This window comes from Gouania willdenowi, chromosome 19, assembly GCF_900634775.1.
Source record: "Gouania willdenowi chromosome 19, fGouWil2.1, whole genome shotgun sequence".
Lineage (NCBI taxonomy): Eukaryota > Metazoa > Chordata > Actinopteri > Blenniiformes > Gobiesocidae > Gouania > Gouania willdenowi.
In genome coordinates, this window is record NC_041062.1 from 23105300 (window position 1) to 23132400 (window position 27101).

The 27101-nt window shown below is 39.1% G+C and overlaps 1 protein-coding gene across 2 annotated transcripts in view; it reads left to right on the forward strand.

Annotated features, from left to right (window-relative positions):
• tmem94 (transmembrane protein 94) overlaps positions 1-27101 on the forward strand; it is a 46107-nt gene extending 19006 nt beyond the window's left edge. Inside the window, exons 8-32 of one of the 2 annotated variants that reach the window (XM_028475435.1) lie at positions 748-850; positions 954-1040; positions 1119-1235; positions 3177-3233; positions 6949-7053; positions 8126-8299; positions 9084-9308; positions 10366-10678; positions 10839-11012; positions 11082-11184; positions 12274-12476; positions 12550-12731; positions 13483-13612; positions 14798-14913; positions 15001-15100; positions 15187-15295; positions 17348-17561; positions 18489-18566; positions 18650-18735; positions 20195-20276; positions 21205-21368; positions 21446-21540; positions 22182-22275; positions 23395-23565; positions 26598-27101. In XM_028475435.1, coding sequence (XP_028331236.1) covers positions 748-850; positions 954-1040; positions 1119-1235; positions 3177-3233; positions 6949-7053; positions 8126-8299; positions 9084-9308; positions 10366-10678; positions 10839-11012; positions 11082-11184; positions 12274-12476; positions 12550-12731; positions 13483-13612; positions 14798-14913; positions 15001-15100; positions 15187-15295; positions 17348-17561; positions 18489-18566; positions 18650-18735; positions 20195-20276; positions 21205-21368; positions 21446-21540; positions 22182-22275; positions 23395-23565; positions 26598-26670 — 3355 coding nt within the window. In that variant the 3' untranslated portion in view covers positions 26671-27101. The remainder of the gene's footprint in view (positions 1-747; positions 851-953; positions 1041-1118; positions 1236-3176; positions 3234-6948; positions 7054-8125; positions 8300-9083; positions 9309-10365; positions 10679-10838; positions 11013-11081; positions 11185-12273; positions 12477-12549; positions 12732-13482; positions 13613-14797; positions 14914-15000; positions 15101-15186; positions 15296-17347; positions 17562-18488; positions 18567-18649; positions 18736-20194; positions 20277-21204; positions 21369-21445; positions 21541-22181; positions 22276-23394; positions 23566-26597) is intronic. The other variant, XM_028475436.1, reaches the window with a different exon arrangement.

The window sequence follows — 27101 nt, forward strand, 5'->3', positions numbered from 1 at the left end:
GTTCAAAGTGTCAATATTGGCTGAAAAGTGGCAAAAATGGGGAAAGAAGGGGTTGGAGTAATGTTATTTAAAAAGTAGGAGCAATTTGTTTAAACTGGCAAATAATGGACATGACAAATTGTGAATGTGGTTAAATTGGCAAAAATAAGCATGTGGTTAAGTGATAATAATGAGTCAATATATGTGACATTAGGTGGAAAAGTGGTGGAATGGGTTTAAAAATGCAGAAAATGTTTTGAAAGTGGAAAAAATGTGTAGGAAAGACATTGAAATTTGATGGAGAATTGTCAGAAATGGAAGTAATGTAACAAAAATGCACTAAAAGGAGCAAAAATATGGCAAGAAAAAGTGATGAAAGTAGGTAAAATATGGCCAGTTTGGTGTAGTTGCAGAAAAATGGTAAAAATAAGCAAAAATTGGCCCAAATTGTTAAAAAAAACATTCATAGTTTCTTAAAGGCATCTGCCAATCCCCTTCCAGTGTCTTGCAACCCCAAATGAGGTCCCCAGCCCAAGGTTGAGAACCCTTGCATTAGAGAATAATTTGGCCTCCAAAAATTGTTGTCAATAATATTGTTTATCGTCAATAAGTTCTGGAACAATATATCCACCAGTACAGTGTGTTATCGACCCAGGCCTGATAGTTCTTGGTTATTAGTTATTAGTTATTAGTTCTTGGTTATTAGTTCTTAGTTCTTAGTGGAGCAGCCAGAGAAAGGAGAAGGAACAGCATGTGATTGTCTCACAGGAACAGTTTGGAGCTGGCCCTGTCGCGGCCCGTCACGGTGCTGAATAATGAAAGGTTTACGGTCCAGTCGGTCATCACTAAGGTGGCCTGTCCTGTGGTTCTGGTGAGCGTTTCGTCTTTAAACAATAAAACATGTATCACAATCGTAACTAGACTGTAATCAGACTGGTCTCGCTGTTATCTTTGCGTCCCACTCTCTCCTACAGGTGGCGTTCCTGCTGGTGAACACCATCCGCTACTTTTGTGACGCCCCCAGTCTGACTCCTGCCTGCTACAATTTCTTCCAGCTTCAGGTGAGATGCAGCCCAAAGCACTGACGTGTTTCCTAACGGTGAGAACGTGCAGATGTGAGGGTGTGTTTGTGTTTGCAGCTGATGGGCGTCCTGCCCATCCTGCCTCTGCTCTTCCCAGTCATGTGGGTGCTTGTGAACGCCTTCGGGGAGGCCCGGGTCCTCGCTGAGTTCAGCCGTGCATCCCCAGCTGGTCTGGTAAGGTCTTTACACACACTGACAGAAAAGAAGCTTCTGTTACTGTCAGAAGTGGGTCCTTCTCAATTTTATTATTAATTTTTGTTACAGCGAGATTCTCGAATTACTTGAATACCTTGTTTTAAAAAAAAAAAAAAAGAATAAAAGCTCTTTTGATTTCATTTTTTAAGTTGGTTTTTTCAATTTTATTTATTTATTTTCTATCCCTGCATTTGTTGTCTGAGATTCACACCACATGTAGTGGAATCTTTTTGCAACAAAAAAGACATTTTAACCTTAAAGAGAAGAATGTTCTACAGTTGAATAAATAAATAAACTAGAAAACCTTGTAAAATAATCTTCAGTAAATCTAATAAAAACACTATTATATTGTTAATTGTAGATGCAGGCTGATATAATCTGATACTCATTATTTGCCGATATTAGAACAATATTAAATATTTATATAGCCTTTGGTGGATGTGTCTTTAAATAGACCAGTGACTGTCTGCTACCTGACAACACTGTACTTCATAGAAAGTTACCACAGAAGAACGATGAGATAGGAGACGTTTTGATGTTTTAATGCTGGGTAATGTTAATGCTAAATGTCATGGGCAGTGCAGACAGTTCCAGACAATGTGCATGCATGTATAATCTGTACACATACACATTCAGGCAAACTTTCACAGATGGTTTATTATGAAGAAAAAACAGGTATATTGTTGTTCTCTGTTTGAAAAATATTACTTAAAGCAACACCTTGTAACTTTTGGCCACAAGGGGCGCAAGACTTGTAGCTTTCACGTCAAGCGCCGCGGCACTGTCACAAAAATCAACAAACAGTCAGTCGGGCCAGCTTCCCGTGTCTTTTGATTGTGTACGCAGACAGTAGTTGACCTGTAACTTCGGGCTAAGGATTGGCTCTAAGGGCCCGGCACTTGGCCCTCCTTGCCACGTCGGTGGCGCTCCCCCGCTACTCCCTGGCTTCAACGTCATTGTCAACCTCCTTTGCCGGGGTTCGGCGCTGGGGACGGGCAACCGGGGTGGCCGGAGCGGAAGGCGGGTCGACGGAGGGGGCTGGGTGTCTGCGGCGTCTTTTTAACCTCCTCAGAAGCAGTTTTAAACATTTTGCTTGCCTCGGCCATGACCAGGAGTCGAACAGTCGGAGAAATACTAGCAAAAGCCTTTTTGCCCAATCAGTATATCCGAGTGGTCACGTGACTGCCGTAAAGTGATACGTTCTCCAGGCATTCTCCAGGTCACTTGACCTGACCAAAGACGGTCCGTCTCTCCAAATTTACATGGGCGGTATTTGAAGAGGCAACCCCCACTCAGAGCATTAATACTGTCAATATTGGCCTGAGGAATCATTTAAAATAACTCGTATGGGTCAAAAAGTCCGCAGTTTGGCTTTAATCAAGTCTTTTCTAACATTCAACACTACGAAATACAGTAAGTCATAAAAGTATGTATTAAAAAAAATAATAATTGTATAATTCTCATTGATATCAGATTGATATCGATCCACATTCAAGGTTGCAATATCTGTATCATATCGGAAGTGAAAAAGTTGTAGGGGGACTCCTTTAAATTCAACTAATTTTTATATTTTTAGTTTGTTTTCAGTGAAGATTGTCTGCTTTTAGTTTTCATATGATACAAATGTCTATATTTATGCAGTAGTGTCCCAGCCAATGAGAGGCATAGATGTTTTTACCACAAAATGTGCTGATGTAACACCACGTTAGACTTCTAAAGCAACTGATGTCTCTTAAATGTCTTTCAAATGCACTGTGCATGTGTCGGAGGTTCCACTAACCCATGCTTTTAGCGCGCACACACACACACACACACACACACACACACACACACACACACACACACACACACACACACACAGAGGGGATGCAGCATCAGCCTCCCTGTGTGTTTTAACTATAGCTTCTTCTCTTACCCTAGCTTGCTAAGTTCTCTGAGGACACTCTAAGCAGCTACACCGAAGTGGTTTCCTCCCAGGTATATCCTCCTCTCAAGCCCCGCCCCCGTCAACCCTTCGCCACCCTCCCTAAATCCTCTGGCTTTGCACTCCATTGAGAACACACCTGGGTCATTCCATGTCATTTCAACAGATGGCCCACGCACTTTGAAATATTTACCAATTACTCTGTGATTATTCAATAGGCACACTGTAACTTTACTAACAACCAATAAATGATCATTAGACACAGAGGCAAACTACAATGACCTCTTGCACAGTAATGGATTTTCAATATCGGCCAGTAATGAAAAAGCCCCAAAGTTTGGGTCCAAAATAAAAATGAAGAAGTTGCATGAAGAATAATTTCTCAATATCCCAAGAAACAGTAACTTTTATACTATAAATTAAAACAGAGATCTGGTTTTCTTACATTCCCACATAGGCCAATGAAAATAGTAAAAAAAAAAAAAAAAAAGTGTTTTTTTTATTTTTTATTTCAAGAGCGTGTCACCCAAGAACCAATGCATAAATGTGACTAATCATTGGTGATGTGAACAGTCTATGTTCATAGCTCAAAGTTGATTAAATTACAGGGAGCATATGCTACGTTGTTTACTTTTTTCCAATTTTGAGGAGCTGGCATGTCCACCGGATGTATAGCAAATATTTTATACATTCTGAGAGAGTAGGTGGAGCTGTATTAATATACCAAATTTCAGTTTTCTATGCGGCATAGTTTCTGAGATATTGGAAGCAAATTGGAAGAAAAATAAGGAGTGAAAATCGACACATATCCCCCTCACTAAATAAATAGGTCGTATCTCAAAAGTGTTAATCCGATCAAACAAAACATTTACAGTGTGCCTATTGAATAATTACAGAACAATTTCAGAATTTTTAGAGACCAAAGTACGTAGGCCGTTTGTTGAAACAACATGGGATGACCCACCTGTCTTCACTTGCTTGCTGACCCCCCCCCCCCCACACACACACACTTTACAACACCGCCCTGTGGAATCTTGTCATTCAACCCTCGCTGCTCTTCAATCAAGTCTTCACCGTTGAGAAGGTCTTAAACCGTCTGTGGTTCCCCGTTCGTCCTGCTTTTTCCTGCTTTACTTCAATACAAACCTGAAGATCATGGAGTCCTGATTTACTTTTGCATGAAGTGATAGTTTCACGTTTGTTCTCTAGTTCTGGTTTATGGAATATCAACAATCAATATCTTGATTAAACACCTTTGCATGTAAGTTCATGTTGCTTTCAGTGATTCTGGTGACGTGCTGTTTATCAACCAGTCCATCTTAAAGAGGCCTGGAGTGGAAATGTATATAACACATAAATGTGTAATAAACAGATATGTGCACCCTTTACAACAAACAAAAAACACATTAAAAGGACTTTTTTAGAAAGACTTTATATCTTGGGGCATAAACTATGGAGAGCTGCCATTTGTTGTCAGGATATGACACTCGTTTGTTGATTCCTGTTAGCTGTTGCTAGGCAACTATGTTTCATTGGTCTACAATTTCTGAACAATGGCAAAGTGTAAAGCCTATGGTTGCTATAACAACAAGAAGTAAAACCCACAGAAACTAAACACTAAAGTCAGAGTTATGCAGACGTTGGCTCCATGATATCGGTACAGGATACACACTTAGAACGTTTACGTGCAGATTAAATTCGGTGATATGTGAGGACCACTGAGCTGCTCAGAGAAGGAACTGTGAGCTAAGCTAATGGGCTAAGCTAATGGGCACAAAGCCAAAGTTACGTCTGAAACCAGAGGCGGTCCTACAGAATTCCTTCACAGAAAGTGGTTGAATACAGCTTGTAAACGTACTTGTTCAGAGCACTACTATGTTTCTGCTGACGGGGGATACTATGGGGGGGTATCATGGCACTAACCACACCCCCACTACATTGTTCCCTCTTATTTTCTTGTGGCTAAATGATGAACTCTGTCAGGAGAACTTACCTGTTGGTTAGGACGTCGTCAGGTGCTGATCCTCAGAGGTAGTGGAACATCATCCAATCAATGAGCAGATATCCTTTCACGCAGCTTTCATCACAGTTTATAATCATATTTTTGCATTTCCAACACCTAACTACTCCTTTTAGTGTGTTTTCTTGACTAAAAGATGCACTTACTGGTATTTTGTTTATTGGTAATACATTAAAACACATTTTTTGTTCTATACATTTTCACTACTGGTACCATTAATGAAGATCATGTGATGTCATGGATATGACATCACTTCCCCTCCTCTGTCTTTAGTTGTTGCTGAGCTAAATAAATGAATGCAGAGCAACACAGGCTGCAGGCTTTTTCAGTTCACTAGATTTAGAAAAATAAAGCCTTAATAGTTGATCTATAGAAACATTTAAGCTAAGTAATGCCTGATCGCTGTCCTCTGCGTCTCTGCTTGTAATGCATGAAATGACCTTGAGCTTCCATGTGCTGACGTCTGCTCACTCAAAGGATTCCTCTTGTTGTGTGCCTGGTTTTAATCAAAACACCTTCTACATCACAAATCACATACATTTGAACAATAGTGATTAATAATGTCACAAAGTGAATTTGTTTGTATGAATCTTAAAGTGTATACCCTATTCTACAAGGCCATTTCTATCTTTGTGGACATCTTTATGATGTACTATTTGGACACCAATAGAACGCTTCATCTTTGCATTTTTTTGGTCAATATTCTACAGTAGCTGATAGAATTAAAATTTGAAAAGAATATTGGAAAACTGAACTTACAAAGTGCTATGATTGATTAGAAACTTCAGGACGACTGTCATACATTGCAACAAATTATTCCTGTGCTAGGGTTCCAAAAGGGGTGGGACTTTTCCAGTGAATTTCAATGGAAATTTGGGAAATATTCAAAAATGTAATATTTTTTTTTCGTGGGAATGATTTATTGGAATTGATCAGAAATAGGGAGTAATTTTAAATAACTATCATATCTGAATATTATCATCCATTAAAAAATGATACACTTGAAAAACATAGTATAGAAATAGTATTTTAACTAGGGTTGCAAAATTTAGAGAATCTTAAAAGTTGTACACTTTTCGTGGGAATTAATGGTAATAAACAGCAAACTTTTCAAATTGATGTTTGGCCTGTAACAGAGGTGTTAATTATTGTTTGGAAAATATATTTTGGCATCATCTAATTTAAAATATCAGCATTAGTTATTTAACTATTATTTACCCCCAATTTCTGGTTGATTCAAATAAATAAGAAAGTGCTACGCTTAGGTTCTCATGGAAATGTTCCGCTCCTTTGCAACCCTGGTTGTAATATTAAATTAAAGATAGATCATGAGTCTGTATGTGAAACAATGAGCTGTCAGTAACTTTATGAACTGACAGAGGGCGTCTGTACTGCAGCTGATGTTCTCCATTAACTAGAATGAGATGAATGGAAACGTCAAACGCTAACCTGCTGATTTTGGTTGATTTCTCATTTCCACTTAATATGTTATTCTACTGTAGTAGTCATTTTAACTGAACTGCCAGTTAAAGGCTCACATGGCTTCATCTGTTTATTTGAATGAACAAGTGAATTGGAATCCAATGGCGCAGCTGTTCCTCGCCTTGTAGAATAGACACTGTCGTCTTTTTAGACGCTTTTTTAGACGCTGTTGCTGTGTAGGTCTCCCCAAATAATCTATCACTTGTATTTATCTTGCTTTTAGCAGGTTAGTTATCAGGTATCTGTGTGTGTGCTCACTTGTGCAGGAGATGCTGCGTTGTGTGTGGAGACACTTGGCTGGAGTCCTGAAAGGAGAGTCGCAGACACTGTGCTACACATCCAGCCTGTTACACACACTGGGATCTGTCACAGTGAGTGACACACACACCTCAGACTGTTTTTGTTTCATTAATTATCAAAGAAAGTCACTGGTGGTATTTTGGTTTGGAGGATAGAAAACTGAAATAAACAGGTGAGCCAGAAGACCTTCTCGTCTGTCGTGTCTCGTAGGCCAGAGGTTCTCAACTTTTGGGTCAGGACCTCATTTCGGATCACGAGACACTAGGAGGTGGTTGCCAGATGCTTTCAAGAGACTTAGAATTTTTTTTTAACAATTTGAGCAAATCTTTGCTTATTATTGCCTTTTTTCTGCAATTACACTGAACTCATCATATTTTACCTATTTTCATCACTTTTTCTTGCCATATTTTTGCTCTTTTTATTGCATTTTTGTTACATTACTCCCATTTCTGCCACTTAATCAAATTTCAATACCTTTTCTGCACACTTTTTCCACTTTGAAGACATTTTCAGCACTTTTAAACTTTTTCTACCACTTTTCCACCTCATATCACTTATGTTGACCCATTATTGTCACTTTTAACCTCTTTTCACCATATTTCATGCTTATTTTTGCCATTTTTTCATTATTGACACTTTGAACCCTTTTCACCACTTTTTCTGTCCGTTTTTGGCCGCTGTAATTTGAAACTTTCAACCAGTTTCTGTGGTTTTTAAAATCTAATTTTACCACCTTTTCCACCATTTTTGCTCCCTTTTAACCCATTTTATTTCTGATTTAAACTATGATTTACATCTTTAAGATGAATATATACTATCGATGGCCAAAATAATACTAAACCTCCTGGATAACAGTGGATATTATTCAGATGAATAAATAAATGTGGTTATCACAGATTCATAGAACAATGGACCATCATTTTACTGACTTTATGGATGGACCCCAAACATCTCTCCCCTTTATTCCCCCTTATAGATGGTCCTGTCTCCACATGACTGTTCTTCAATGTTCATGTCTGTGTTCAACCACCTTCAGCTACAGTGGGGGTCCCCGGTCTCTGAAATCTTTATTTTGGGGGTTGAGGCCTGCAAAGGTTGAGAACCTCTCCTGTTTGAGTTATATTTGTTTGTTGGTGTGTCCAGGTGCTGTGCTGTGTGGACAAACAGGGAATCCTCTCATGGCCGAATCCCAGTCCAGAGACGGTGCTGTTCTTCAGTGGGCGAGTGGAACCGCCTCACAACAGCCAGGAAGACCTCAGAGATGATCTGTCCATCAATTCCTACTGCCGCCTGGAGACGGATGATGACAGGGAGGAGGTGGGTGTGGCCTTTTGTTCATCTTTGTATTGTCTTTATTGATTCCTTTAGAAACAGAGAGACATTGACCCTAATGTAGGGCTGCAGTGCTTTAATGTTTTAGCAATCGAGTAATCTATCAATTATTTCATTGATTAAAAGAGTATTCAGATAAAATATACTTGTGTTTTTAAAGCAAATTTTTAAATTTAAAGAAAGAAAATATACTTATTTAATAATACCAACCAATTTATTTTCTTTTTAAGGAAAAAAGTAAAACAAAAAAAACACGCATAATATTTGTTTCGAACTGATTTCATTACATGACAACCTAAGATGACAAATACAGGCATGGTTAAAAAAACAAAACAAAATAGATTCATAATTTATTTTTAAAAACATTAAAAAGGCTTTGAGGCAGAGAAAATTTGCCAATTGTTATTTGTTTTTTGTAATAAAAAATAAACCTGCTTATTATCGCTAAATCCTCTTTTTAAACTGTAGTTAGTTCATGAGACACAAGCTGCTTTTCTACCATATGTAGAATAATAACAGTTAAGTGAATTATGGTCTAATCAGCCTTATTATCAACAAAAATGTTACTATAATTGTTTTGTTTAGCCTCTCATTCTTAGAATCCTGTGTTTGAAGAGCCATGATGAAAAGCAGAATAAAATAGTTGTAAACCTTTATCTTACACACATGACTGCAGCTATTCCTCATGATTCTGTGTTCAGAGCTGTGAACCACAAGTTCTAACAATCACAATTAAAATAATGATTTCCAACTGTTTACTGCTGCACAGGCCCAGGAAGCAGAGGCCCTTCTCTGTCTGCCAGCAGAGTCCACCAACCAGCTGGGAGAGGGGCCGGAGCCCAGCGAGACATCACATGACACCGCTCGCTCCTCCGACGCCCTGCAGCCTCGCCGCGGTGGGCAGCAGCCCTCACACACTCGCACCAAACACCACTCAGGATCCAACGTGAGCTTCAGTCACGACACGGAAGGAGGCGAGGAGGCCCAGATTCAGGTGGGATCCAGGTTTCAGCTAACATTTAACATCTGTGGCAAACATTCCACATGGTCCCAGTGCACGGTCAACCTTTTTAGAGGCTGACAGATAGGCACAATATCGACATTGTTGGGGGTTTAAAAAAAGCCGGTATATGAAATAAGAACATTGATTATAGAGGATGTATAAACTATACATGAACACAAATCAAAATATGATTCAAGACAAAAAGCAAAACAATCTTCAATTAAAACGCAATATTTTTTTTTTTTTATGTAAATTGACAGTTCGATAAACATACCACTTGTTTTTGATACTGGTGCTTGAAATACACTTCATTCACACCAGATTAGTTTTACCTAGGGACCACATGTAATAAATAAATGTGGCGCATTCGCACGGTATAACCATTGCCTGAGATGTTGATGAAATTTACAGACATCTGAAAATGTGAAGCAGTGTGTGAGTTGATGTTAAAACAACTTTGCAGACTTTTGACCACAGCTCGGTGCTGTTACTGCTAGCTAGCTGTGTTAAATGGAAGGAAAAAAGAGATTCTTACCGCACAGTGCAAAGCAGGACGTGATCAACCATTTGCTTCTGATATTGCTCCTTCTGTTTTTGTTGCCGTACGTTACGGGCCGTTAAGGTTTTGCTGGCATGGGACCCAAAAGATTTTCTAAACACTTCAATGCAGCCGCCTTTCTTCGCCAAAAGTAAATACATAAACATGCTACTACATTATGTCTTAACTGAATAGCAGCCTGAGTGACAACACTACACACTAACCACTATGAATTATTGCTCAAACATGAACCACCCTAACACTACGTTATAAGTGCATAAAGAAACATGATTTTAACTAGACATGACGTATGTAGACCTGATGTACTGAGTCAGGTGCGCTATCATGAACACACTGATCATACCGCTAGCACACAGGCTCTGGCTGTCATTCACAACTAACCAAACTACATCCACAAGAATCGTTTGACTAGGAACCGGTTCCGAAATGAAACCGGTTAACGATGTGCATCCCTTGTTATGGATGGTGATTCTGGCCTTTTGTCTGCAGGAGTTCGGATTGGGCTGTCCAGACACAGAGGCTGAGGACTTTGTGTGTGATTATCACTTGGAGATGCTGAGCTTGTCCCAGGATCAGCAGAACCCGTCCAGCATCCAGTTCGACGACCTCTCGTGGCAGTGCCACCTGCCGTCACTGAAGCCCCTGGGCCTCAACATCATGCTGAACCTGTGTAACGCCTGCGTCACCCAGCAGCTCTGCCGCTTCTCCGACCATCTGTCCAACCAGGCTCTGCAGGAGAGCAACGGCACAGTGCTGCCCGTCTACGTTCCCTGGGGGCTCTGTGAGCTCTCCAGGCTCATCGGTGGGTGTGGTCACAGACAGGTCACGCCCCCTTATTTTATCATCATCTTTTAATGCTTGTTTTTGTAATTGATGGATCGAAGAAGGAACTGTATTATCTGTTCACAGGGTGTAAAAGCTTGACTTGAAATGTAATTGGTTTTGTTCCTTGTGTGCATCAGGGTTCACACCTGGTGCCAGGGAGCTGTTTAAACAGGAAAACCACTTGGCTCTATACCAGCTGCCATCTGGAGAGAAGACCAAAGAGTTATCCTCCCGTCGTCTTCATTACTTCACTAAACGTCAGCCTCCAATCTCTCACCTCATCTCCCTGTTTGTGCGAGACTCCTCCTCCAGTGAGTGCTTTTTGTCCTGTCCTGTTGAAGATGGATAGATGTTTAAATGTCTGCTCACGTCTGTTGTAGATAATGTCCAGATGTTGTCACATGGCTCTGCTGACCTCATCTTAGAGGCCTGCACTGACTTCTGGGATGGGACGGACATCTACCCGCTCTCAGGCTCAGACAGGTGACTGTTTAAAAGGATCCTTCACTGTTTTTATTAATGTGGCCTAACATGTTTGTACTTATTAGAAGATCTATGCCTAACTAAACACATTATTTTTGCACCATATTTGTTTTATTAATTTTTAAAAATCTGACTACTTTACAGTTTAAGAGCCTGTGTTCCTCCATCTTTAAATCACGTGATTGATGATGTCACACAGCCCCATTGTTTTCTATTGGCGGCTGCCTAGGACGCTATCTGCCTTTGAAGACATTTAGATGTTTAATAATTTTATGCCATGAAACACAATAAAGAAAAATGTCAATTTAAAAACAACTCTAAGTGTTGATTTTGAACAGTAATGTTATTGGCATATTTAATTTCATGCACTGCAACATGAATGTTTAGTTATGCCCATCGCCCTCCACTATGATTAATTTTTGGCCCAACAATGAAAAGAATTTGGGCACCCCTGCTCTAAATAATCAGTGACAGTTCCAACTCAGTGGTTTGGTAGTAGACGATGAAGCAGAGAAGAAGAGCTCTCCTAAGGGACCTTTACTCCCCTTTAAACAGTGTGCTGACACGCTCTGGTGGCTGAAGTTGGCGAGTAAATCACAGACTGTTGAAGACGCACAAACCCTGAAGTCCTTTTGTGTGGGATTCCTTCAACAGTCTGTGATTTACTCATTAAATTATCTAAAAATCAGGCTGAACGTTTCACCACGATAGAAAACACTGTGATTTTTACAGGCAAATGGGGCCGTATGACATCATCAATCACGTAATTTCAAGATGGTGGAACACAGGCTCTTTTTAAAGGTTAATTAAAGAATTATGGTGCATAATATTGTGTCTTGTTAGGCATAGATCTTCTAAAAAGGACATTTCAAAGGTTTTAAGGCACATTTGTAAAAACAGTGGAGGATCCATTTCAGGTTGTGTTGATCTTTTCAAGCCTTAGGTTTGTGAAATAAATGAGCTTCACCTGCTGTCTTCACCTTGCCATTATGATTAGATGGTCTCTAACTTTGCTTTAAATGTGGTGTTTGAATGTTTTATTCTGTCAAAATGTTGTAGAAACTGAATTTCTCTGTTTTGTGATTGCAGAAAGAAGGTTCTGGATTTCTACCAGCGTGCCTGCCTGTCAGGGTATTGCTCAGCTTTTGCCTACAAACCCATGCAAGTGTCCCTATCCAACCAACTGAATGGGAAGTGTGTGGAGTTGGCCTGCGGGCCCTGCCTCTTCTCTGGGGTGGAGCTCCCCTCAACCACGCCCATCAACTCCTGCAGGAACAGCTGGAGCTCTGATGGTGTGACAACATATGACATCAAAGGAGTCAGAAGTAACCCCACCATTACTCAGCTTTTATTCTTTGTGTGCAGAGGGCATTGGGGAAGGCGTGGAGCGTGACGACTGCGTTCAGGCTCTGAGTGGGCAGATCTTTATGGGGATGGTGTCGTCTCAGTTCCAGGCCAGGCTGGACACAGTCCGACTCATCGACGCCCTGGTTACTGCCTGCATCCGCTTTGTTTACTTTTCCATGGAGGATGAGCTCCGCAGCAAGGTACACACACACACACACACACACACATACACATACACACACACACACACACACACACACACACACACACACACACACACACACACACACACACAGTAGTAGTACACATCTCAGCTCATTATTACTCAGTCGTTGTACCTAATTGGAATATAAATATATTTATTAATCAATTATACAGAAAGGTACACATTTTGACAAAAAGTCAATAATAAAAATGACGTTTCCAATAAAACAAATTAAGCTTTAAAATTTTAACATCGTCTTTAATGCATCAAAATCTATCATCCAACCGCTCATCCATCTTTTACACTCGCTCAGTGTGGTTGGGCTTCAGCTCATAATAAGTACAGTGAACGGGACAGTGGTCTGCCACAGGACCAACACAGACAAAAAACATTTTTACAGTGGAAGCAATTCAGTTTAACATCTGTCATATGTGTTACGATAGTGAGAGGAAGCAGAGAGATTCAGAGAAAATGCAATTTTTGCACATTAATACATAAAACATGTTTTCTGACATTTCCAGTACATGTACCCTTTAAGTGTCTTTTTTATGAATTATTTAATCAACATGTGGGAAACTATCAGAATGGAATAATGAATTTAGGATATTAAGGATCTACCCTGGCAAAGCACCAAGCACAGGAGAACAAGCAAACTCCTCATAAAAAGCCTCCAGGTTTTCACCCTCAGGCAGTTCTTCTTCCTGTTGAAGGTGTCACTGTGTCTAACTATGTGTCACTGTGTGAAGGTGTTTGCTGAGAAGATGGGTTTGGAGACCGGCTGGAACTGTCACATCTCTCTGACTCCAAACGGAGACAGTCCCTGTGAAGGAGCTCCATCCAGCCCCAGCCATGGCTCACTGCATGAGCTTCACCAAGGCAGGTGTCATGTTTCAAATCAAATCAATCTTTATTTATAAAAAGTGCTTTTCATACAAAAAAAGCAGCTTAAAGTACTGCTTTTATTTTACAAAAAAAAAGAAACATCCACCCCGTACAAATCCTGTCCACCGCACACAGACACAGAGGTTAAAATAAGGACCAATCCACATGCTGGTACAGAGGATTTAAGGTAAGGAGACATCACAAGGAGGCGTCTGCACCAGGAGCAGGACACAGATCGTGGGCACAGAGAGCCTCTAGCACAGCAAAACAGCAGAAGCCATTTACCATCACTGAGGGCCCTCAGACAGCACCACTGCAGCCACGGCCCAGCACAGCATGTAGTGTGGAGGGAAGACTGGGATAGTAATCCTAAAAGATAAACATAAAACACAAAAAACAACATAAAAGACAACAATCCTGAAACTAAAAAAACAGCATAAAAGATCATCCTAAAACTATGAAAACAACAAAGTATAACAATCTTATTACTATAAAAGATAGCAATCCTAAAGTGAATAAATAATTAGTTAAAAGCTAAAGGTGGATTTTGAGCCTGTTTGACTGTTTGAAGGCCTGCCATTGTTGGCTTCATCTGTTCTTTTGTTTTCTAGCTCAACACTGAGTTTTAGCCTTAACCAGCTGTATTTTAAAACACCCACCTGTAAATGGATCAATGACGTATAAGGATTTTCACCACATGATATTTTATAAAATAGGCATCATCGGGCAAGGTTTGCATGAATATCATGATGGAAAGGAAAATAGGAGTACTTTGAAATTGTATACAGGACTATATTATAAGTAAAATAGGTCAGAAAATAAGTTTTCATAAAGATGTATTTAACATGAGTCGCACCACATGATGTTTTGACACTTTGAATAATGGAATAAATTACAGATAAGTCACATTTTTACACAAACAAAATCAATGTGAGCATATTTACACTAAGTTACGAAATATTTGGTATCTTTTTATTCGTTTTAATTTTTTTAACTAAAAGAAATGCAGTTGGTCAGAATATTTAGGTTTCAAGTCATTGACCCAAATACAGCAAAGATAAAATGATTTGTCCTTCAATGATGTTAAGTTCAAAGTTCCAACTTAGTATGAATGGGTCATATAGTGGTGTGATTTTAAATGAGTCAAATTGTTCAAAGACTTCTGATCACGTGTGACAGATTCTCGAGATGAAGCCGAGGGTCCGCTGCTGCCGGAGGACGAAGCCCATTCTGACTTGGTCAGTTTCCAGCCCACAGACAGTGATGTTCCCAGTTTCCTGGAGGACTGCAACAGGGTACGTTGTTTATGTGTTGAATCTAGTCGGAACATGTCGTGTCAGCGATGCATTTGACCCTCATGATGACTTCCTACTCTGTTCCAGGCCAAATTACCTCGTGGCATCCATCAGGTTCGTCCTCATCTCAAGAATATTGACAACGTGCCTCTTTTAGTGCCACTCTTTACCGACTGCACCCCCGACAGTGAGTTTGCATTTTTGGAAAAAAACCATTATAATAACCATTATAAAAATCTGTTTTTTTACATTAAATATTCTTTCTTCTCACAGCAATGTGTGAGATGATCAAAATCATGCAAGAGAACAGGGAAGTCACCTGCTGTCTGGGAAGTTCTGCTAATTTTCGCAACAGCCGACTTTTCCTACAGAGCAACCTCAGGTACCTCCAACAGCACCTCAGCCCCTTAATGCACGTTGTGGGTCATATTAGTTCAGTAAGAAATGACGAAGCATCAATGGAGCCATTTTGCAAGAAAATATTGAACGTTCAGCAATCTGTTAATAAGTATTAAAGTATTAATGCAGATCATTACAGGCGAGTTCTGAGTTTAAATAATACTGAGATGTGCACACATTAGGGATGTAACGATTCATTGTAAGGCAGTTAGAAATCGATTCATAGGTATCATGGTTCATATCGATTCTCTGAAAATTGAATCGCAGTACTTTTTTTAAACAGCAGAGGGCGCTATATATTTATCCTTCCCTTGTCCAAATGCTGAGGCGGCAGGCGGAATCTGCTACTACTTTCTTTCTGGCTGCCTTCTACTCTTAAACATGTTCATAAATGATTTCTTACCCCTTTAGCACCGAAAGAATATCTGTAATATTACGTGAATATCTGTGAAAGTCACGTTTTTCTATTAGCTCTGTCTGTTAGCATAGCATCTCTTCTTCACTGCACAGAATACCTGCATCCCAACTGACCACTGGGTTACCAGCGCCCTCTGCTGGTCCAAACAAATATCTGACGTAAATACAATGCAGACTGTTTTTTTTTTAAAGTCCAATTGTTAAGGCACAAAATACATTTTCAGTTGCACTTTCAAAAAGAAAAAGAACTATTATGCAGTTTTGCATAGTTTACTATAGAACCAGAATTTAAATTAATAAGCTTCTTCTTCATTTGTATTTTTCTTTTATTTATTTCATTCAAGATTTATTTTTAGTTAAATTGCATTGTTTTGAATAGTTTATCAAGGGATTCTTTTGACAATGAAAAATAAAAGGAAAATAATACAGTATTTTCCCAAAAAAAAGTAAAGGAATATTTTTCAATCATCATTTGTCTACAGTCCCATTTTGTAAAATAAATCGTGAGAGAATCGTATCGTGAACCCAGTATCGTGAATTGTATCGGGAGTTGAGTGAATCGCTACATCCCTAGCACACACTGTTAGACAGCAGACTATTGAACACTGATGAGGATCATAGAAAGCCAATCACACTGAAAGGAAACTAATAACCACTGGAATCAATGTGTGCCATTTTCAAGCATTTATGAGTTTAAAGTACTGAAGAAATTGGTTAAAAGTTGCAAATCAGAGTGGGCAAAAACAGACAGAAAACGGTTTAAAAAAAAAAAAAGGATTCAAAGTGTCAATACTGGATTAAAAGTGGTAGAAATGGGGGGAGGAGAGGTTGGGGTAATACTGTATATTTTAAAATGTAGGAACAACATATACATTACATATAGTGTTGACCTTCAACAGCATGTGCAGACAAGGTAAAAAAAAAGTGTAGGAACAATTAGTTTAAACTGGCAAATAATGACAAAAAGCGTGAATGTGGTTAAATTGGCAAAAAAAATAATCATGAAATATGGTGAAGAGGTTAAAAGTGACAATAATGTGTAAACGTATGTGACATTAGGTGGAAAAGTGGTGGAAAGGGTTAATAAGTGCTGAAAATGGCAGAAAAGGCATTGAAAATTGGTTTAAATATAGCAAGTTTGGTGTAGTTCCAGAAAAAGGTTAAGGAAAAATAAGCTCAAATTTTTTAGAAAATCTTCTTAGTTTCTTGAAGGCATCTGGTTACCAGGACTATCCTCATTGTCTGTATAAGAAATGCAAGAAATCACATGACAGCCTAAAGCAAAGTCAGGAAAGTGTGGGTAAAATGGTAAATGGACTTGATTTTATATAGCGCTTTATCACCACACTGAAACAGTCTCAAAGCGCTTTACATATCATCTCATTCACCCAATCACACTCACATTCACACACCAGTGGGACAGGACTGCCATGCAAGGCGCTAGTCGACCACTGGGAGCAACTTAGGGTTCAGTGTCTTGCCCAAAGACACTTCGACACATAGTCAGGTACTGGGATCGAACCCCCAACCTCTCGATCAGAAGACGACCCACTACCACCTGAGCCACGGTCGCCCACATGTTGATGTTCCTCAGATAATGCTTGATGTGGTTCCACAGCATTGCCCTGGACCCTCTGTATCCATCTCAGTGCTCCTGGGAAACCTTTGGTTACGCTGGTGGTGGAGCAGCAGCAGGAGGGGGAGGAGGGGGATTCAGCAGCGACTCGGAGGGTCTGTCTCCTCTCAGACTGTCTGGACAGCTCAACAGTCTGGGCTGCTCCGCCTCCTTCCACCAGGGGGAGAGCGTCAGCATGGTGAAGCTCATCGAGCAGGTCAGACATACTCACGAAGGGGTCAATTATAATTGTAATCATGTCATTGCTAATTCATTACAATTATAATGTAATCCTAATTGAAAATCTGTTGTTGTTGTGATCATAATTGACTTCAGATAATTAACTTTGTAATTGGCATGAAAATTCTATGAAAACTACAAATAATTAAACACAAAACTGTGGAACCATGTTACAGTTCTATGGCTTACACACATGTAGTTAACAATCATTAAAATATGTTTCTTATAAACTTTTCCTACATTTCACTTACTGACAGAAAAAAGGCTCAGACGCCCACACCAAAAATATTAATACCAATATTTGCATTGATAAGGAAGCCTAACAAGGTAACCAAGTGATGAAAAGGGTGCATGCTCATGCAGTGACCAGCAGCAGACTTACCCTGTTTTTTAATATGTTTTTAATGTGTTGGTGTGAGCAGTTAAAGCCTGAAAGCACTCATGTGAACTGGTTTACCTCGTACACAAGATTAGAGCCACATTAGGAAGTGGTCTACTTCCCCTAACGTTGTGCTCTGTAAACAACACACATTTGCTTCTAAAGTCATCGCTGCTCTCACCTCTTGTGTTGTTTTATTGTGTATGTTATGATGTGTTTGTGGTTAAAACTGATGTCTCTTGTCTGCTGCAAATCAAATTGTCCTTCAAGGGACAAACTAATAAAAAGTAAAAGAGAGGAGGTTAAGTTTTATGTTTTTAAAAAAAATAAAAGCTTCCTTTATACCAAACCTCTGTCTGTCTCTGTCTGTCTGTCTGTCTCTGTCTGTCTGTCTGTCTCTGTCTGTCTGTCTCTGTCTGTCTGTGTCTGTCTGTCTCTGTCTATGTCTATGTCTATGTCTATGTCTCTGTCTCTGTCTCTGTCTGTCTGTCTGTCTGTCTTTGTCTGTCTGTCTGTGTTTTTCAGGCTCGTCACACAGCCTACGGCATCCGCAAGTGTTTCCTGTTCTTGCTGCAGTGTCAGCTCAGCCTGATCATCATCCAGGTCAGTAGAAAACCTGAAGAGCTAAAAGAAGCTCAAACTCATGCAATGTGTCATATATACTGTGTTTATGTATCTCTATGTAGTTCTTGGCCTGCCTGGCTCAGCTTCCTCCTCCGATGAACACCACCGATATTCTTTGGTTGTCTTGCTTCAGTTTCCCTCTCCTCAGGTACATCACATTGTTTTCCTGTAAGTCTCTCTCTTTCTGAGAATAAGGTCCTGTTTAAGCCAGAATGTGTTCTAGTGAAAATGTTTTGTTGTGTTTTGGCTTCCATTTACACGGCAACAGCATTTTGGTGCTTGAAAACAGAACTTTTTAAAAACGGGCTCCAGAGTAGAAGTTTTTGAAAACGCAACTCTCTCCGTCTCCGTGTAAACAGGGGAATGCAACTGTCTGTGTCACGGGCATGTTCAGTGCGACTGCAGAGGCTAGTTTTAATTGGACCTACAAAGTTAAACCTGGCCTGTTTCCGCTAGAATTAGGGCTGTCACTTTAAAGCGTTAATTGCGATTAATTAATTACAGGAAAAAAATATATTTATTATCTGTATTTATTTCAAGAGTTCTCGGTATACTATTGATACTGGTGCACAGTCTCCGGTACAAGATGAGAGACTGTTATGCTGCTCAGTTTCATTTGCGTTAAAAGAGTTTAACGAGTTTCACTGGAGCTTTGCAGCTCGATAACGATAATGTAATTTAAATGCAAATGCTGCAAGTTGAGGGCGTTTCTTAGCAATTTTAGATGCAATTAAAAAAGATTAATTAGATTAATTAATTACAGAACATAATTAATTAATCTTTTGACAGCATTAGTCAGAATACAGTCTGAACCAGAATAAAGCTAATCTCTCTTTAATCCTGAACCCATTGCTGCCGACAGTATTCACACCTTAGCGTGGAGTGCACATGTAGGAGAGTTTCTTTAATGACTCGGCTTTATTTAATAGCCACTCGTTCTGCATGTAAGTGTGAACATGACAAAGTTTCATGTGTCTTTACTCTGCATCCTGCTCCCTACACATGTGACACACACAGCAACACAACAAGTCACTTAAACATCATTTATTCATGTACTGGAGAACAGCCTCTATTTACCCCCTTAGCAAACATTTGTGCATCTTTTTCACGCTTATCCAAACACATTCACCTCATTCACCATGCAGTGCAGAGCCGTATCCAACCACAGAGTCTGTTAAAAAGATAAAATTAGGGCTGGTCAAATAGCTCTCAGTAGGAGTGCAGCTCTGTGATTGTCTGCAGACATGAAATACGTCTCCACTGATCCAAGTGATGGTGAAGAAAATCAACAGAAGTTTAGTTTAAATCCCAAATAGTGCACACGAACACTCATAATTATGTTTGGCTTATTTTGCATCATTGCAGAATCACACCTCCATCTATTGGTCTGGCATGTTTACTACATCACTTTTTATCCTTCCAGCAGTTTCATGTAAACAGAGATCGTTTTGAAAACGTTGCTGTGTGAATGCAGAACGTTTTGGAAACAAAAACGGAAGCAGAAGCAAAACGTTGTCGTGTAAACGAGGCCTAAAGCTTCTCGTCTTGTGTGTGTGTGTGCGTGTACGTATGTATGTGTGTGTGTGTGTGTGCGCGTGTGTGTACAGTGTGTCACTTTTAGGGAAGCCTCCTGACAGCTCAGTGATGACTGTGGCTACAGGCAAGAACCTGGACTCCATCCCCAGGAAGGTACGAGCTCATGCTCATGGTCAGGTGACCTAATACAGTGGTTCCTGACCTTTTTTGGGGTTGTGATCCCATCTTGATATCACACATTTCTGGTGACATCAGAGACTTAAAAAATAAAAAAACATTACTTTTTTATTATGTTTGTGATACAGTGTTACTATAGTGACGAGATGCAGCGCTCAGATGTTTTTATACGCTTATTTTTTTTTACTAAAGTATTGAGTATAGAATACTGTTGTTTGAGATTGTGTTTTTGTTTGAAAAAGAATAATTTTTTTATTATTTATTATATATTATATTATAATGTTGTTTTCTTTATTACTAGATTTATATTTAAGGAAGGAAAAGTATAGAATACAGTTGTTTGAGATTGTGTGTGGTGTTGAAATACAATATTAATTTAAAAATTAGACAAATATTTTTTTTATTATTTTATTACCTATTTAATTACTTAATCAGCCATTTAATTATTTAATTTTTATGATGTATTTTCTTTACTAGATTTATATTTGAGGAAGTGAAAATATAGAATGCTTTTGTTTGAGATTGTGTGTGGTGTTTTTAATTTGAAATCGAATAATAATTACAAAATTACAGAAATATGTTTATTTTTTGTATTTAATTATTTAATGTCATATGTAATTAATCAACCATTTAATTATTTCATTTTTATAATGTTTTTTTTTTTACTAGATTTATATTTGAGGAAGTGAAATTATAGAATACAGTTGTTTGAAAAAGAATAATCTAAAAAAATTACAAAAATATAGTTTTAATGAGAATTTTTTTTTTTATATATATTTACTAGACATTTCAGGCGACCCCATATGGGGTCACCGCCCCAAGGTTGAAAGACACTGTCTTAATAGATCCTGATAGTTGAAACCATTCCCTGTGAGGAGGAATCTGTGCTACTTTTGTGCCTCAGACACAGAACTTCTTCCTGGGCTGTTTCCTGCTGAAGTTCGGCCTGAGTGTGTGTGCCTACCTGCTGGGCTTTGGGTTCACGCTGCAGACCATCTGTCCCACAGGAACCATCATCACCTTCACTGACAACACCACCCTCACCTGTAGCTGCATTTACACTGTCAGGTAAACACAGTAGATCTGCTGAAGAATAACAGATGAAGGAGAAATACAAAGGTTTCAGTGTCGATGTTTGTTTGTAGTTCTTCAGACGAGGCTCCTCATTGGTTCAGTGAGCTGTCCAATGGCCTGCTGCTTACACAGAAGGTCATGTCATGCTTCCTGGTCCTACACACAGGTATTACATCAGCTCACACCAGGGTAATTGTAATTGCGTTGCATTGATATTTAATTACAATTATGGTGTAGTTTAATTGTAACCATGGAAATGATATAAAATTTAAAATTTAATTAAATATGAAACCATGTTAGAGTTTTATATCTTAACCTTAGTTTTCCCACTATATTTCAGTTCTCATGAGGATCCTTTTATCTTTTTTTTTTTAAATAAATTGAAATCTAGGAGTATACTGACAGAAAAAAGGTTCATACACCCACACCAAAGACATTAATACCAATATTTTTATGGATTAAGGAGCCTAACAAGGTAAACAAGAGATGAACAACTAATTAGATGATAGGTAATATTTACTATCGTAAGAGATGCTAACAGAAAGCTAACACAAGAGGAAGGATACGTTTTATAGGGTTTTGTTTAGCTCACTAATTGTGATTAATTGTATTTGAACTTTAGTAATTGAGAACATAATTGTAATTAGATTTCAGGGGAAGAATAGTAATTGTAATTTTAATTGTAATTGGAAAAAATCTAATGTAATCATAATTTAGTTGTAACTGAAGACGTAATTATAAATGAAACATATAATTGACCCTGGCCGTGGGGTTAGCGCTGCTTTGCTAACTCTCTTCTGTTTTCAGTGGCGATCTCACTGAGCTACGTCCATCGCTCTCAGTCTGCATGGAGAAAGAGTCCATTCAGCAACACCTGGTGGTGCCTCACCATACCTGTGGTGTAAGACTTCCCCTCTCCTACATGTTCAGACAACATACTGTATGTTCAAAGTTCATCTTTGCATGTAAGCTGTGAGCAGAACCAAAGACACACCTTAGGCCAGGGAAGATTCCATTACTTTTTAGACGGTATCCAGATGAATTTACTGATTCTGGATCTGTTTGATAAATTGAAAGATACCATCTGAAAAATTAATATATCAGTTTGTAACTGATCGATCTTAATGACCTTTGACTCAGTTATGTTGGGTTGGTTCCTCAACTACGCCACATAGTTTCATCCAGGTCAGATCAGGATTGCACGGATTTGGATTGTGACCCCATTTTGATATGACATATTTCTGGGTCACTAGAGGGAACACACAGACGGGGCGGACTTTTACTACTGGACTAAAAAGGAGCAATGTATACATCACATTACTGATGAACTGGTGTAATTGAAACATTATTAATGCATGAATAAATCAAAACTACAAAAGTATGTTTTGAATCTACTGGTGCTCCTTGTTTCTTGTGATCAACTTCTGTGTTTGCTGATGGTTGCCGTTAGTGGCTAGGGGCATTATAGCATGCAAAAAATATATTTTTTACTGCCCTGCTAAAAGCTGTAATTGTTTTTGCAAAAGTGTCAAATGGTAGAAGTTCTAACATATTTTGTTCCTCACACTAGCCTCACAGTCGATAGTCAGTCACTGGTTTATCTGGATACTATTTGGACCGTTACACCATGAATCAAAACTAAAGCGTGAGCAGCTTTATACGAGCCAAAACATCCACACACTGCATGAAAACATGAGCAGGACCAGAAAACTGATTAAATAAATTCTAAACAGCCCTATTGTGTGAGGAGACCTGGTCCAGGACCTGTCGGGGGAAGCGAGGTGCAGCGGACTTCCTTGTAAATATCCAAATATCTCACAAACAGAAAAATACTGCTTGTCTGGTTTTTGATTTTTCTGTTTCAGTTTTAAGTCAGTAAAACAAAATAACCACAATGTTTATTTGTTATTTTAATTTTGATATAAATCGGAATAACCAAAGAAGGAAGGGTACACGGATTGTGACAAACTCCTGAGTGTTAGGACCTCCTATTGAGAACCATTCTCTCCTTTCTCCTCAGACTGGTGAGCCAGGTGGTTCAGGCCACAGTGGATTATCAGTTGTGGAGAGACAAGAGCAGTGTGCTGAGCTACAGCTTGCAGGACATCCCACTGGAAGTCTGGCTGCTGGTGTCTCTGTCCCCACTGCTGGTTGTACTGGTGAACGAGGTGGTGAAGCTGCATGAGATACGGTACGACATTAACATCTTTTTATTGATCACTGAAGATACCAAAGGACTACTGAACACCTCCCATGTGCTGCTCACCTGCACCGGGAGCGTCTGCTGTGTTGGATGTGACATCCAGCGTCACACAGCACTGCTGAGCTCCTCCCTCTGTTCATATGAATTTAATGTTTAGTGCTGACTTTACCAAACTATTCATCAAACACTCACAAGTCTCATAAATTACATATTATTTAATTGTGAGTTACAAATCGTGTTTTATTAAACGCTGACAGGTGTTAAAAAAAACTTACCAAACTCACACGATCACTGATCACATGCTTAAGTTGTTTTCTATGATAAATTGACTAAATAACATCAACTTTAACCCTTTACTACTTTTAAAATATTCAAACCACAGAAACTTCTGAAACGTGTCTGTCCTTTATTTTCACTGCTCAGTAACAGATTGTCACTTCCTGTTGGTGTCAGCATTGGTTTCTATTGGCCCTCTAATCATTAAATCTGTAATCCATCTCATGGGTCTAATGAAGACGTGCACTTAAGTTAAACACTGTCAGCTGATTGGCTCAGCCGTGGAGCTCCAAGCTGAGAAGAGTTTGATGGAATGTTAAAGCCAGAATAGTCACGGACGGCTTTGCTAAACCAGGTTTAAACTGTAGTCCTGGTTCTGCTCAGAACATAAGAACACTTTGATGAAATATCCCCCAGGTCTAATGTGACAAAGTCACATTAGACCTGGCTAGACACTGGCTAGACACTGGCTAGGATGGCCATCCTAGACCTGGCTAGGATGGCCAGGTCTAATGTGACTTTGTCACATTAGACCTGGCTAGACACTGGCTAGGATGTTAGCGAGTACTAAAGTCCCGCCTCCTGACCAATCAGGCGTCTTAGAAAACGAGCTGTCAAATGAAAGGTGATGTGTGAACACGTCACTATGTGGATCTGACGTGACTCTGACAGGAGAGAGAATAAGATTTAGATCTGATGGACTGATAAAATAAACTAAGTCAGCTGATAAAGCCTGCGTGCATCGGACGCTTTCACACCGATTAATAAATTCATTCATTCATGTAATCTGAGGTAACGCTGAGAGCCTCAGTCCTATAGATCATATAACATAAAAATATATTCCGCCTTATGATGTCGGCTGATCTGTATAAATGCAGCATCTTAGACATAGACAAGGTAAAAAGAAAAGAGAATGTGAAACTTAATGTCTGTTTATTCTCCGTTTATAATCTCACTCATTTCAGCATTAACACTCATCAATTCCTGCATTAATTACTTTCTGCTTTTACTGAATTATGGATTTTAATTCTTTATCATTTTAAATTTAGGCAACATGTAACCAGGTCAGGACCAGGTTATGAAGTGGATCAGATCTGAGGGAGTGTAAAAGCTCTACCTCCTGGCGCGTAGCACAACACTGTTGGTCTTTCCTGTCATCATGGATTTAAATTGATTGTATTTATTTAAGATCATAAGATGTTCCTCCTGTGAAGATGCTCGCTCTGTCAGTTTTCTTCATCGATTGGTCGGATGCTGCAATCTCCACCCCTTTTATGTGAGCGAGCACGTACCGAGGCTGAAAACACTTGGCTTAAATGAACGTGTTGTAATCGACCTTCGTAGGACAGGGAATGCTTGGTTAGCTAACGGAGATTAATCCAGGATATGCTAATCTAGTTTCGTAGTATAGGCCCCAGAAGACCATGAATACGATCACAGAATCATCGATGTAAGTAGGGATCACGGACGCGCAGCTTCGTTTACACCTGTGAACAACGTATGAACAAATGAAATACATGATGGGGAAAAATAGAACGGCAACGCTGCTAAAAAGGAGAACGATAAAGGCTCAATGCTTAAATATCCCAAACATGTATAATTAATAAAGTTTATTAAAGCTATAGTTACAGTTAGAGGAGGTGGAGCTGATCACTTTTCTAAATCACTGATCATTAGATGTGTTATTTTTCTTTAAGTTTCTCATAGAATAGAATAGACCTTTATTGATCTCCCAGAGGGGAAATTCACAAAGCGTATAAGCCGTGACTCGGAACTCAGATCTCCCACATTAGAGGCGAGAATTTTACCACTGATCCACCAAAACAATAAATGGTACATCTGCATGTTACTGAGACTGTGACATACGTATGAATAGGTTTTAAGAAAGGATCTGTCATCTATAATTTAACAAAAAAACAAACTTCAAAGAGCCGTCTAAATCAAACTTCTGACACCAATTCTACAAGTAGGATTTATTAGTATAACATGTAATGTAGGCCTGATAGAAAAAGAAATATAATAAATAGAGATATTGTTATATTCCAGTCATAATGAGTAAAGTCAGATTATTCTGTATCATTTCAAACTTTTCAGTGTTTTATTAATAAGGAAAATATTCCTAATAATCTGTCTTCCTTCTCACTTTCATTGCTCAAATAATTGTCTTTTATTTTTTTTTCACCTTTATGTATAAGCTATGATAACAAGAAATATTAAAACCAAAAGTCAACAGACAAATGAAATAACTATTAATAATATTTGGGTGAAGAAACCATGGACATTCTGTAAAACACTCATTGCTCACAGCACTGACAGCAGAGCCACAGCAGGAATAACTTTATACTGTATCCAGCTTCGTAGTACAGGCCCCAAAAGTACACGAAACTACAAAAATGACAGAAAACACAAAATAATAAAAATACACCGAAATGACAGAAAAACACAACACAACAACACACATAATGACAAAAATACACAAATCTTCAAAAATGACGGAAAGCACTTGAGTAAAAATACACAGAAATGACAGAAAACCACAAAAAAACATTATTGTAAATGCTGTCATAAATGTTGATCATGTGACCCTCAGATCAGATGTTTGTGGCTCTGCTGTGATAAGTTCCTTTGTGTCTTACTGAGTGTAGGGAGATGATTATTTTATTTCAGATGCGTCTCTCCTCTCTTCCAGAACGTGTTAATGAGCTGGATGAAGATTGTGTTGATATGTTGTTCTTCCTTCTCAGGGTGAGGGTTCGATACCAGAAGAGACAGAAGCTGCAGTTTGAAACCAAGCTAGGAATGAATTCTCCATTCTGAGGAGAAAAGGACAGGGTTTCCACCTTTACCTCTGCAATCATCAGGTGGGACACGTGTCAGACCCGTGTGTGTCAATGTGATGACGATCCAAGCGCAGCCATCTGTCGCCCACTTTATGATGGTTCCAGGAATAAGGAACGTTTTTACAGGGTTTGTTCTTCTTCAAAGTGAGAGCGTAATGTGTGACTGCTCTGAAGCCACTGACAGCTGCTGTAGGACGTGAACATGACGTTTCATTGACTGTGGCCTCCATGTGTTCCAACACAGCGTCAGTGTTCCTCCACCAATGTGCTCTGCAGCTACACAAACCCAACGGTTGCAGTAGTTGATGAATATTTAATTCACCGTTCTGAGTGAAATGAAACCTATTATATTGGGAATTTTTAAAGTTTATTTTACAGCATTATTTATTAAACAATGTCTTATTGTTA